The 14,329-nt window shown below is 40.5% G+C and overlaps 1 protein-coding gene across 1 annotated transcript in view; it reads right to left on the bottom strand.

Moving 5' to 3' along the window:
• Positions 1-131: 131 nt before the first annotated feature.
• LOC132767554 (dynein axonemal heavy chain 11-like) overlaps positions 132-14,329 on the bottom strand; it is a 248,650-nt gene continuing 234,452 nt past the window's right edge. Inside the window, exons 78-81 of the mRNA XM_060762691.2 lie at positions 13,144-13,259; positions 5,104-5,216; positions 2,290-2,430; positions 132-549 (exon numbers count right to left, since the gene is read on the bottom strand). Coding sequence (XP_060618674.2) covers positions 302-549; positions 2,290-2,430; positions 5,104-5,216; positions 13,144-13,259 — 618 coding nt within the window. The 3' untranslated portion in view covers positions 132-301. The remainder of the gene's footprint in view (positions 550-2,289; positions 2,431-5,103; positions 5,217-13,143; positions 13,260-14,329) is intronic.

Raw genomic sequence — 14,329 nt, 5'->3', positions numbered from 1 at the left:
TTAACCATTGTTGATATACTTTGATCTTCCAGTTTTTGTATTGATTACTTTTCCCAGTGCTGTTAACAGCTTTACTGCTTACCTGATTGCTTCATACTTAAGCCAGTTAAATAAAACTGGAAACAGTTAAGTCTTTTTCATGTGAGCGATCTTTATCTTTCTGAAAAAGCCACTGGGACTACTGGTGTAAAGCATACATTATCACACTCTTAAAGGCTCATGAGTATGGCCGTGTATTCTACAACAACACACACTCAATTGAGGTGAGGAAGCAAGTGCACGAAATTAGATAAGCTTGTAGTCACACGCTCAAAAGTAAAGCAACCCCAGCGAGAATCCACTTTGCCGGCCTTTCCTTTGTTTTCAAGTGGAAGGTCGACACATAAGTGGAGCCCCTTAGTTTTGTTTTATATACGGGGCATTCATATATGTTTCTTGTCTCTTGTCTGTCATTGGGGATGGCTCTCACAAATACAACAGGCATTGCTTGCGTTGGGGCTTTCAGATAAGCTTCGGCTATGTGTCCCCCTTGAATATCCCATTGAGCACCTGTGAACAGTTGACAATACAAATTAATTTCAAGATTACTCTTCCATTCCCTCAGGGCAGTGCTTCCCAACCTTTTTTTGACCAGAGGACACTTTGATCAGGAACCACTTTCCAACATTAGTACCAAAAGAGTTACAAATCAGTTTTTGGTCAACTTTAGATTCAGTTTGATTATTTGGGGTGCTAATTCAGAAAACTGCATTGGATAGACCGCATCAGCTCCAGTTTCTGATACAGAACATATGCCATTCAGTATTCACCATCTGCTAGCCCACAGAAAACCATATTTAATATGCCTCAGCACTTAAGAGGGATTCGCGAGACCAGTTGCTCTCATTGCAACAGTGTAGTAACAGTGAGTCCACGGACCATATTTTAGTTCTTATGGACCACAAGTGGTCCACAGACTACAGGTTGGGAACCATTGCCTCAAGGGACACAGTTTTCCTTCACTAATATCTGCTCAGGTTGGCCCCCAGACAGACATTATGAAAGTTAGCACACTCCGTATCAGCGTTTCTCGACTATTGTATTTCTTTAATTCTACGATGTAGTTTTCCATCATATAAACATCTCTAAAAACAGGGTGCATCCTAGAATCACAGGTTCTTTTTTATTTCTGTTGGTAGTGCTACAATTAGAGTGTGTTTTACACAACTGATGGCATCTTAGAGGAGTTTGTTTATTGCTTCCACGAGAAGTGGTTTGGTAGCAGCCATTTTAGCTGTAGATAATTTACAAATTTCTTTGAGATTTGAAGATTATTACAAACATTCTTACAGGGTAAAAAGTTTTAGAAAGGCTAGTCTAGGGGCCCTTCCACACAGCCATAAACTCAGAATAGCTAGGCAGAAAATCCCACAACATCTGCTTTGAACAGCGTTATCTGAGTCCACACTGCCATATATTTCCATTCAAAGCAGAAAATGCGGGATTTTATTCAGCTGTGTGGAAGGGACCTATGCTGTCCTTTAAACTGAGAAACCTTACGTATGTTTAAATTCCTTTTATTGATTTCCAAACCTCTAGAGGTAGTACGACACAGTATACTGACAATAATTGTATTGTTATAGGGTAATCTTTAATACACCAGGGAGATATTAATAGGTTAGAGGAAACCAAAGATGTATATTTTTTTCAAAAGGATTCCTTCTCAAACCTCCATCCCATAACCCAAGTCTTGAGAGAGCAAACACTCAGATGAAGACTTGGCAACGGATACTTCTGCATCCATAGAGCATGCAAATACTAAATGTTGGGAGTGGGTGGAGGAAGGAAGTATAGCTGGTTTGCCAAATGAGAGCATATTGTATTGCATTCCCCAATAATATTTACCAGTATCAGTTATTTTTCCCCACTCGGTGACCCATATTGCTATAATATCCTTTACTAGATGGGACACCTCCCATTGCAGCATAGACATTTTTAGTATGGATCCCTGAATAGTGAATGTTCTTTTTGGAGAATATTGAGGCTACAAAAGATTAGGATGCTTGGGGAAAATACCTACTCTGAACTGGTTTAAGAAACAAGGAAAATATGGCAGAAGGAAAGAACTGAAGAAACACTTATCTTGTTACTTGCAAAGCTTCTGAAAATAGTTCGTCTATTTTTAAGTTTTTATATCGTGTCCCTTTGACCTTAACAGAAATTTATAGTCAGCTTAAAAATAAAAAAAAATCCAAAGCTTTTCAAACCAATAGGAAAACCTTCAATCAAAGGAGTACTGGTAATGCTTACCTTCCAGATACAGACCATGAATGTATGCCCCTTCTCTAGCTGGCTGCGTAAATTCCTCTTTATATTTCTTGGTAACATCTACTGTTATGCGCATCTTATCCAAAGGCCACTCATTTTTATGGGCAAGGCTTTGCATGACAGCTGAAATAAGACAATAGGAAAACTTGGTTGAGTGGAGGGGAAATAGAGGAGACTATCCTGGAAAACACAAGAATGGCCATCAGACTGGAAAAAATCAACTTATATCCCCATACCAAAAAAGGGAAATGCGAAAGACTGCTCAAACTTCCGTACAGTGGCCCTTATTTCTCATGCCAGTAAGGTAATGCTCAAGATCCTGCAAGGAAGACTCCAGCAATACATGGAGAGAGAGTTGCCAGATGTTCAAGCTGGGTTTAGAAAAGGCAGAGGAACGAGAGACCAGATTGCCAATATCCGCTGGATAATGGAGAAAGGCAGGGAGTTTCAGAAAAGCATCTACTTCTGCTTCATTGACTATTCTAAAGCCTTTGACTGTGTGGATCATAATAAATTGTGGCAAGTTCTTGGTGGGATGGGCATACCAAGCCACCTTGTCTCTCTCCTGAGGAATCTGTACAAGGACCAAGTAGCAACAGTCAGAACTGACCACGGAACAACAGACTGGTTCAAGATTGGGAAAGGCGTACGGCAAGGCTGCATCCTCTCACCCAACCTTTTTAACTTGTATGCAGAACACATCATGCGATGTGCGGGGCTGGATGAATGCAAAGCTGGGGTGAAAATTGCTGGAAGAACCATTAACAACCTCAGATATGCAGATGACACCACTCTGATGGCCGAAAGCGAGGAGGAGCTGAGGAGCCTTCTAATCAAGGTGAAAGAAGAAAGCGCAAAAGCCGGGTTGCAGCTAAACGTCAAAAAAACCAAGATTATGGCAACAAGAATGATTGACAACTGGAAAATAGAGGGAGAAACCGTGGAGGCCGTGACAGACTTTGTATTTCTAGGTGCAAAGATTACTGCAGATGCAGACTGTAGCCAGGAAATCAGAAGACGCTTACTTCTTGGGAGGAGAGCAATGTCCAGTCTCGATAAAATAGTGAAGAGTAGAGACATCAGACTGGCAACAAAGATCCGCCTAGTCAAAGCCATGGTATTCCCTGTAGTAACCTACGGATGTGAGAGCTGGACCTTAGGGAAGGCTGAGCGAAGGAAGATTGATGCTTTTGAGCTGTGGTGTTGGAGGAAAGTGCTGAGAGTGCCTTGGACTGCGAGAAGATCCAACCAGTCCATCCTCCAGGAAATAAAGCCCGACTGCTCACTGGAGGGAAAGATACTAGAGACAAAGTTGAAGTACTTTGGGCACATCATGAGGAGACAGGAAACCCTAGAGAAGACAATTATGCTGGGGAAAGTGGAAGGCAAAAGGAAGAGGGGCCGACCAAGGGCAAGATGGATGGATGGCATCCTTGAAGTGACTGGACTGACCTTGAGGGAGCTGGGGGTGGTAACGGCCGACAGGGAGCTCTGGCGTGGGCTGGTCCATAAGGTCACGAAGAGTCGGAGACGACTGAACGAATGAACAACAACAACATCCTGTCATGTGACCACTTCTGATTAGACAGAACTACACTAAATGGGCCAAAGTACTAGTGTGGTATATGACAAATTTCTAAATTGAGTGCATCCAGAAGTCATTCATGTACCCAAATAGTGTAGTGTGGAGAAGGTGTGATCCATGTCCTCGTGATGCTGATCATTGAAGGGAAGAGGTAGTCCACTTCTGAATACCAGACATTAGTATCATCAGCCTGGCAAGATCTGTCACCATGGCAAGTGTCGTAACTTGATGTCTAGTCTGTTACCTTTGAGCATCCAATAACCCCTGAATTCAACAGCAACAGAATGGCATTTGCAGGAACCTCTTTTGGATGCTTGTTGCAGAATGTCCAGCCAGAGAAAAACAATAGCATACATTTCTGCTGATCCCTCGGTTCTCCTATGACAAAGAAATACTGTTGGTTCTCCCTATCTACAGTTTGTATGCAAGGATTCAACTATCCACAGCTTGAAAATACCTACACACCCCAAAAGACGAATTCTGATCTTGCCATTTTCTAAAGGGAACACCATGTTACTACATTATTTTATATCACTGAACAGACCACCCACAGATGTTGGTATGCATGGTGGTCCTGGAACCAATCCACAGTGAATACCAAGGGCTCAGAATTGTTTTGCGGGCTGCACTGCATCTCTTAAAATGTGGGCTGCAGGATACAACTGGGAGACATAACCACGAAGACATAACTAGGCACTTCAGAGTTTCAAAGTCTCTGTCCTAACGTAGCGTGCCATCTACCTCAAGCTTTCGATTTGTCTAAAGTACCTTCTTGAATCCAAGCGTATAAATCGCCAGCGAGACACACTAAATACTCTCACTCTTTGTCCCATGGTTTTCATTGAACAAAGCTATTATATTTATGAAAAGTGAGTATTTTAGCTTTTTTGCAATTGTGATCCCTTCATTTTTCTGTCAGCTACATATCCCTTGCCAATTGACTCTTCACGTTCAAACATTATTGAGTGGGCCTATGATACAAATACAGTAAACTCTTTGCAGAATAATAATAATAAAAAAATCAATAGTCACTGACATACTGTGTATTGAGGAAAATAATTGTTTATGGCACACAGCTTAAGCTGCGCTGGTAATCACGTTGAAAATACAATATTTATTCATTAGATCAAATTTAATGAAGCCTCTTGGCAGTAATTATAAAAATTACTGTAGCAGTAAATTACTAATGAGTTGTGTGATGTGCTTCCTACCTGTGAGGAAGGATTGCGGGTTGAAAAAGCCTGATATCCAGACAACGCTGGGGAGGGCGAGATCTTGAGCCCAGAAATCGAGCTCCCGGCAGCGTAGGAGCAGGTCGTTGTACCTTGGCAACACCAGAAAGGATAGAAAGGAACACTGGAATTAGGTGCTTGGAAAAGACCACAGAAATGACTGGTATGCACTCTCATAAATACAATTGCGACACTTGTTATTTGAACTTCTTTTTTTCATTGGTCAGTGTTAGAAATTTGGTAGTTTTATTCTCTGTTCTGTACAGCTCACTTGCATGTGGCCTGGCTAGCCATACAGAATAAAGCCTCACTGAAACAAAGAAGTACATCAGGGGCTCTGTAGATAACCGATTAACTGCATTGTGCTGCGTTTAAATATGGCTCCTTTGCTCTTGTTTGGTTTCTGTGCAGCCCCACTGAAGGAAACTGCTCTTCCTTGAAGCCATCCTTTTGCACTTCCTAGAATGGACATCCTTAAATTGTGGCCCTCCAGCTGTTTGGCCCTTCAACTCCTAGAATTCTTGACCATTTAACAAGCTGGCTAGGGCTTCTGAGAGTTGGAGGCCCAAACAGCTGGAGAGTCGCCGTTTGGGGATGGCTGTCCTAGAACATTTATCGACTAGAGTTTGTGAATGCCAGGTGTGTTGTGAATGCCTTCCTCTGTGTTGCTCATATCTATCCTGAGCAGGTAAAGCTCTTGAGAATTAAGCAGTCCTTGCCCATCTTAAATATAGTTAGTCCTCATCCATGGATTCTGTATTAACAGATTCAACCACTCAAGCCTTAAAAATGCCCCCCTGAAAAGATTCTTAAAAACAATCCTTGGTTTTGATACCCACACACACAGAACAATATTTTATGACACTATTGCATACTGTAGAACTTGAGCATCAACGGATTTGGGTATTTGCAGGGCTCCAGCAGATTGTGAAGGCCCATTTAGTACAACTACCTAATCTTGTTTCTTAGTCTTGTGGCGTCTTGGTTAACAAGGAATACAGTTGCTAAGCGCAAAGAGAATAACACAACCCCAGCAGCAAAATTTCAAAACCATTATGATTATGGCTACCATGGACGAGTGTCCGGCAAAGTAGCCTTATTTCTGAAAAGATATGTCCTGCTGTAATTCATTCAGACCAAACCACTTGTGAAAGATCTTCTCATCCAAAAGGGACCAAAGATCAGCTCCTTCTTTTAGGAATATCTATCCTCCAGTCTTTTGTATCACTTTAAATAACATTTCAATATAGAATATGCTTTCCTTCCTCTTGGCCTCAACATCGCTCACACAATAATATATTATATGACACAATAAAAGTTAAAGAAGCAGTTAAAATATCTCATTCAGTTAAATGCAGACTGAAACAGATCTCTATTGTGAGCTTAAAAACAATTAAAGGAAGAACCAAAGGAATGCCAAGCAAAATAGCGTTCAATAAGGAAGGGACTGGCCCTCTTGGTGGTGCAGCAAGCTCAGCTGCTGAACTTGCTGACCAAATGGTCAGCAGTTCAAATCCAGGGAGCAGGGTGAGTTCCCTCTGTTAGGCTCAGCTTCTGCCAACCTAGCAGTTCAAAAACATGCAAATGTGAGTAGATCAATAGGTATTGCTAGAGCAGGAAGGTAAAGGCGCTCCATGTAGTCATGCTGGCCACATGACCTTGGAGGTAGCTACAGACAATGCTGGTTCTTTGGCTTAAAAATTGAGATAAGCACTATCCCCCAGAGTCGGACATGACTACACTTAATGTCAAGGGGAAACCTTTACCTTTACCTTAAGGAAGGGCCTACAATTGAAAATCCTCTGTATGTAACACCTGTCAACCTGATGAATCTGAATTTCATAAACTAAATGTAAATCCAAATCCAGCCCTTACTGTCTCTCACATAATGAGGATTAAAATATATGCTACTTGTATCCAAAAATATTTTTCTCACAAATAAATGTTGCATTCATGTCGGATTTAGTATTCTGTGCTGGGCAGAACTAAGAATATCAGTGTCTTGTGTTTTTATTTGCAAGTGAAGAATTGTCTACTTCAGAAGTAAACATTTCCAGATATGGGTATATACCAAACCATATTCCTTTGTAGGTAAAGGTAAAGGTAAAGGATTACATAGACTTATTTCAGTAGTGGTTAAGACAATAGAAAGAAACAAGGTTACTTGGACATGTTTAAAATATTGTCTGGCAGATTTTTCTTCCCATTTCATCTTGGGCACTCTTGCGCCTTCAGAGGAATGACAAACTTCTCCTGAACAAAACTTGCCAAGAAAACCCGATGATAGGTTTGCCATAAATCAGAGTCCACATGAAGGCACATAACAACAAGCATTGCAAACATAGCAGCATCCTTTTTGCAGGGACTCCAGTTCTCATTCAAACTGACACTTCACATGCTTAGTGAAGCTGCAATCCTATATTCAATTACATGGGAGTAAGTGCCGTTTAACAAAATGTGACTAACTTCCAAGTAAGACATAATAGGATTGTATTGCCAGTATCTTTTTCTTGGAGGAGAGTGAAGAATTCAGTTCCCATTGGCAGCATTTCTGAATTATAGACCAAGAGCCACATCAAAAACTGAAGAGTTCCTTCATTTATCCTCTGCCTGAAACACATCCAATGCATTCACATTCTGCGTAGGAGGGCAAGTTATAATACATTTCTTGAATATATTTATAAAAGATTAACCTGTGCATGAGATTTCTGAAAACTGATTTAGTTAAAACACACATTTTGTTCCACTTTTCACCAACTCGCATATCTTTCCTATTTAACTTCAATATTTGTCATTTTTAGAAGAGATAATGCAACTCACATTATCAGTATTCTGCCTGTGACCTGAGTTTTTTCAGGCCAATACGCTTCATCAAGTATATGCTATGAGAATATCTGCCTACATTGCAAGCATTCACAAATGGTTTGCCCAGCATTGTCAGGAGAATGTCTCTGTTTTCCTTTTATTCAGGTTGTAACATCCCTTTAAAAGCTTATTGGAAAGGGGCACTATGATAACTTTCACAAATGCACTGTGGATCCCAAAAGGAAAAACATGGGGTAACAACCAGAGCTTTGGCTTTAGGATACAGGCCATCCCTGAGTTAAAAACATCTGACTTACAAATGACTCATAGTTAAGAACGGGGGTGAGACAAATATATCCCTTGGAAGGAAAATTCATTCCTGAAAGAATTATCATAGAGGAAAGGTGTCTCCACTGAAGCTTTTTTGCCAGTCCTTGTTTCCACAACAAGCCAAAATTTTACAAAATCCCATTATCACAGGGACAGAAAGTGAGGTGAAATCTTCTGAACAGGGGCATTAACCCCAATGCTATCCAAAGCTTATATATGGCTGGAGTTAAACTTTAAAATGTACCTGTTCTGACTTACATACAAATTCAACTTATAACAAACAGAATCTATCTTGTTTGTAACTTGGGGACTGCCAGTATTGTTATTTTTTCTAACCGCAATGGATGATGAGCTGTGCTCATATGAAGGCAGCCAAAACTGTTCTATGCATACATAAAAACAAGTATTAGCAAATTTAGTCAAATACCCTAGTTTGTAGTGCTATTTTTTTAAAAGGGAAAGCTCCCTTCCAAAAACAAACAAACCAAAAATAAAACCCAATGATCTTGATGCTTTGATTGATTTTAACAGGTTGGGTTTTTTTAAAACTGGTGTTATATGTCTATTTTGTTTCTTTATTTTAATCTGTTGTTATTCTCTGCCTTGATCCACATGGAGAGGTGGATAAAATGTCTTATTATTACAGTTGTTATTCCTCAGTGGCAAGGACGATTGAAATAAAGTATTAACAGTGACAGAACGTGGAAACCAAACACTCCTCTGATAATTGGAAGGAAAGATAATGCAGTGGAGGGTGTCTGCAGCTGCATGTCTCTGGAAATTAAGACCATATAGAAGAGGAACGGGAAACAGAATGACTTGTCAATGCAGAAGGAGAACGAGACACATGAGTGTGGAAAAGGTAGACAGAAATATCTCAAATTTTGGATAAGCATTTCCTGGTGTCTTCTACTAAGCTACTTTAAAGACAGTGGTCTTTAAAAAGTCTACTTCCCCTTTTATAAAACCAATCTGGTGGAAACAGTGAAACAGGAGCACCTTGGCACCTTGTTTAAAGAGGAATTCTTTCTCCATCTTTTCTAATTTTTTAATGACACAGAAAAAAGTGTCTAGGGATAAACATAGTGCCGATTCCTACCCTAAAGCATTTGGGACCAGTTTGTCTGTTTGGATGAGGCCTGAAATGACTTATGACAGCCCTGCTCACATACCTGCCATTGAAATTCAAGAGGCTCCATCTCCATTGAGCAGTCTCCTGTGACGCAAACCTATCATAATAAGCCCCTTCACAGGTGAATCTTAAACAGGCTATAAAGACCTGAGAATATGTTGTGTGTCTTTGAGTTATTTCTACTTTATGAGAACACTAAGGGGTTGTTTGGATAAGATTAGTTCATAGGGGGTTCAGTTTTCCTTTTCTCTGAGACTGAAAGAATGTTACTTGCTCAAGGTCACTCAGTGGGTTTCCATGGCCAAGCATGGATTTCAACCCTACTCTCCTAGACTATTATGTCATATGGGCTCACTGTTGCCACTTGGCTTTCAATTACATTGTTTTCCTCGACCATTTTTAAACGGGCGCTCCTTTTGTGTGTGCACAAGATGAAGAGTTTTACAAAGTTTTAGCCTTTGACTAAAAATGATATAAAATACTTAAGTGAAAGCAAAGAGATCCTTCTAGACAGACTGGACAGCAGACATAGTGGCATTTTCTATAAAGCATGAAAAAAACTTATAATTGCAAAATAAATAATATTTTCTGTCAAAGTATCTTCAGGCAGGCTGGAATAGACAAGGATTGTAAGTGTTTTCAAAAGTGGGTCCCATACTGGGTGTAGATGATCTATCATTATTCTTTAAAAAAAATACATACATAACCAGAACACGAAACAATGAACATTTTACAAACACATAACTCCACCACCAAGCCCTGAATAAGTATCATTTTCTTTGCCATAAATTTATGAGTCAACCATTAAACAAATTTCATAGCCAAAATTCTTGACCAACAAGGTTGTATCATTTTCCTTTTTCATTCTCTAAAACATATTTACTCCTTGCTTGATAATCACTGATCTAATCTATCTAATCCACTGGAGTTGATGGCAGAGGACCATCACTTCAATTACGCTAGTCTTTGCTTCTTCCAGCACATAGACATTTGTCCATTCACCGTCTCCCAAAGCAGTTGCTCTACTCTGAACTCAAGAATGGAAAACGGAATGTTGGAGGACAGGAAAAGAGATTTAAAGATGGGCTCAAAGCCAACATTAAAAACTGTGGCATAGACACAGAGAATTGGGAAGCCCTGGCCCTTGAGAGCTCTAGCTGGAGGTCAGCTGTGGCCAGCAGTGCTGTAGAATTTGAAGTGCACGAATAGAGGGTGAAAGAGAGAAACGTGCCAAGAGGAAGGCGCGTCAAGCCAACCCAGACCAGGACCGCCTTCCACCTGGAAACCGATGCCCTCACTGTGGGAGAAGATGCGGGTCAAGAATAGGGCTCCACAGTCACCTACGTACAGGGGTGGCTCAACCCATTATGCAAAGTAAGCATTTGCAGTATAGTTGATTTTGCCCAGGGGCACTCTTGAGGCGCTCCTGGGGGAAAATAGACCTTGACATATGCGAGTTGTAGTTACTGGGATGTACAGTTCACCTACAATCAAAGAGCATTCTGAACTCCACCAATGATGGAATTGAACCAAATATGGCACACAGAACTCCCATGACAATCAGAAAATATATATCAATGGTTTTTTTGGGGGGGTGGGGGGGGGAATACTGTTCGCTTACCATTGAAAATTACCTAGGGCCGCCTCTGCCTACGTACCCACCACCAGTACACCGAACTTGGAGGACAATCTTACTCAGACAATGAGGGATTGCCTAAGTAAGTAACTATCTAATCTCCATTCATTCCATTCTGTCTATCTCTATCAACCTACCATTCCCCAGGAATGCTGCTCTATGGCACCACTATGTTGGTGGCATCAAGGGATTGCAGGAAATTCCAAATAAAGGTCTCCTGGCTCTTACCAGAAAATCACCACTAGGCAAATCCACATGGAGAAGGAACAATAGCCATTATAACAACTACTCTCTTAGTTCACCACCAGCCTTGACAAGCAAGTATGGGTCAGCCCTTTGTATGAACTGGATCTTTTTCTTCTGTAATGCAGATAACTAGATCCTTCTTGCTGATTCCCTTGCCTTCTACAACGAAGCTCTAAAAATTCAGTCTCTGAGAGCTCTGCTGAATTGCTACAGTTTTAGAATTAAACCATGCTGTCGTTTCAAATATCAAACATCAGTTTCCCTCATGGACCCTAACACTACTCAAGTAAGTCATCATCTTTCCAACAATGGATGACTCCCAACAGAGGACTCTTCTAAGTGAAGTATCATACATTTTCCCAAGGGGAAAGAATGCCATTTCTGAGTGGAGGACAGCTGGTTAGTTAAAACAGAGGCCACTGAGAGATCTGTAACATTGTCCAAGGTTATAATGAGCTATAGAGGCAAATTGCCAATTTTTTTTTTTTTACTAGGATTGTTCCTGTACTACTTATTGGAATTCTAGCTCTAAGGAAACATCATTTTTCTAAGGAAAACCAGCAAAACTGAACTTACAGATGGATTTGTTCACATCTTCCTCTCCAAAAATGATTTCAACATTTGATCTGCAAGGAAACTATTATTTAGTGTTCCTGGTGGGTTGTTCCTATCTATTGATAAGTGTGAACAATTCTACTGCACTAGGCTTGATATTTAAATGATAACTTTTGAGTACTTCTACCCATTGTGTTTTAAACAACCCTGTGATCGCCAAATTTATGGAGATAAATCACACTATGCTGTGCTTCTGTAGTAAAATAAACTTCAAGGCAGTGAGCTGTATTATGAGCTCTTGAATTTAGATGCATTTTTAAATCCCTGCCAATCCTTATATGGCCACTAACAATAGAATGGATTCAGGGTGTGTCTCATCCTTTGAGGAAAAAGGAACAATGTATTGTCAAAGGCTTTCATGGCTGGAATCACTGGGTTGTTTAAAGTTTTTCGGGCTATATGGTCATGTTCTAGAAGCATTATCTCCTGACATTTCACCTGCATCTATGGCAGGCATCCTCAGAGGTTGTGAGGTCTGTTGAAAACTAGGAAAATTGGGTTTATATATCTGTGGAAAGTCCAGGGTGGGAGAAAGAACTCTTGTCTGTTGGAGCTAGGTGTGAATGTTTCAATTGGCCACCTTGATTAGCATTTGATGGCCTAGCAGATTTTAGATTTTTGTGCTGAACCTTTGCCACGGAGACAGCCAGCTCCCACTGCACATGGGAGAAGTATTTCCAGAGCAGCTTTGGGGCAAAACTGGTGGAACCAGAGTCACCACCGAAAAAAAGCTGCCTGTGGCAACACAGGAAGCTTCCAGTGTTGCATTGCCCTCAATGGGGCAAGCTGGCCAGCAGATACCTCCTCCCATGTGATGAGGGAAGGAGGAAGCCAGAATGATGGGAAACGTGGGGTGATGGGTCCCCATGCCACATGCTGGGATCACAGTGATTTGCGGTAATCCTGGCAGCATGTATAACAAAATAGTTTAAGTGGCATCAAATGAAGTTATTTCTACACTCTAGATGCACACAGAGTATTCTGTAAGCAAAATTCTGGGCTCTAGATACAACTCCCTCTTGTTTTTTTAAAAAACAAAACAGAATTTTTTTTCATGATCAGTTAGTACTGAAATCTTTCCAAAGGAGATAATTAATATCAGACTGTGTGAAGCTATTGTGCATCATTAGATGGAATAATGTTCCCCCGGGGGAAAAAAAATCTGCAGAGTTCAGATTCCTTGTTTTTTTTTATTTCTTTTCCTTTTTTGCTGATGAACAAAGAATCTATAGTGATCTTTTGGCATGTGACTTACCACTGAGTGAAGCTGTATGTTGATGGATAAGCCAGTTTCATCCAAGTGTCAGGAAGATTATCAAAAAAGAGAGCTGTCTGTAGTTGCTCCATCTCAGCAGAGATTGCCAACTCACCCTAACAAAAGAAAAACATTAGTGTGCTATTTGCGTCTCACAAAGAGACGGTGATAAGATGACATGATAAATGATAGAGGGCTTTTTTCCCCTACAGTAAAAACACATAAGGTAGCTGAATTGTCAAATGTAAAGACTATCTTGGCTCTTAAAACTGGGGTGAGTCATTTATTAAAAACGGATGAAATGATCATACAAACAAGAATGCCAATTTCTGTCTCCTCAGCTTCTCCGAAATAACAATAACAATACCTGTTGAGAAGTACAGACAATAATAATGCATATATTATATAGTAAGATGTTCAGGCTTGAACCCAATTGGTAATCCTAGGTAGAGCAGACTTACTGAATCAGTTGCGGAATAGTAAGTCAACATTTGTGTTGATTCGTGTTGAATCAACTCAGTTGATTCAATCTGTCTACATGCAATTGCATTTAGGCCTCAGAAAGCTAGTGATAAAGGATCCCTCCTAAACCATAACTGCAATTAACTGAAATAACAGACAGTCCTATTATTTTGTGTGGTTGGCCATCCCAAATGTTAGCTAGCTAACAGTGTAAAGGAATTCAGCTTTTTTTTTCTAGACAAGTAATATTGTTGTAAGCTATTATGGAAAACTAACTCTTCACTTGCACTTTGGGAAGAGTGTTGGCAGTGGAAATTCAAGCAGGTGCCTCATATGAAAAGGTAATGAGTGTAGATAGGGACTAAAGTATACTTATTCCATTGATATAGTGTTTTCTGTTGTTCAAAACTCTTACTCATGAAAGGGGTCAGACAGTTGCAAGTAAACTATCCACATTTCTTTGGGAGCTCCTTATTTCCACAGTAATCTACTGCAAAAAGTTGAGAGACCTTCTGTTAAGGTTGCAATGCCTTCCAACCCAATCCATCCCCTGCCATGGGACAGCTTTTTTTCCCATGTCAGAAGTGACTTGAGAAACTGCAAGTTGCTTCTAGTGTGAGAGAATTGACCATCTGCAAGGACATTGCCCAGGAGATGCTAAGATGTGGTACCATCCTGTGGGAGGCTTCTCTCATGTTCCTGCATGGGATCCTGGGGTGGCTGA

This window comes from Anolis sagrei, chromosome 1 (genome assembly GCF_037176765.1).
Source record: "Anolis sagrei isolate rAnoSag1 chromosome 1, rAnoSag1.mat, whole genome shotgun sequence".
Taxonomy (NCBI): domain Eukaryota; kingdom Metazoa; phylum Chordata; class Lepidosauria; order Squamata; family Dactyloidae; genus Anolis; species Anolis sagrei.
This window is presented reverse-complemented; position numbering and strand designations above follow the sequence as displayed.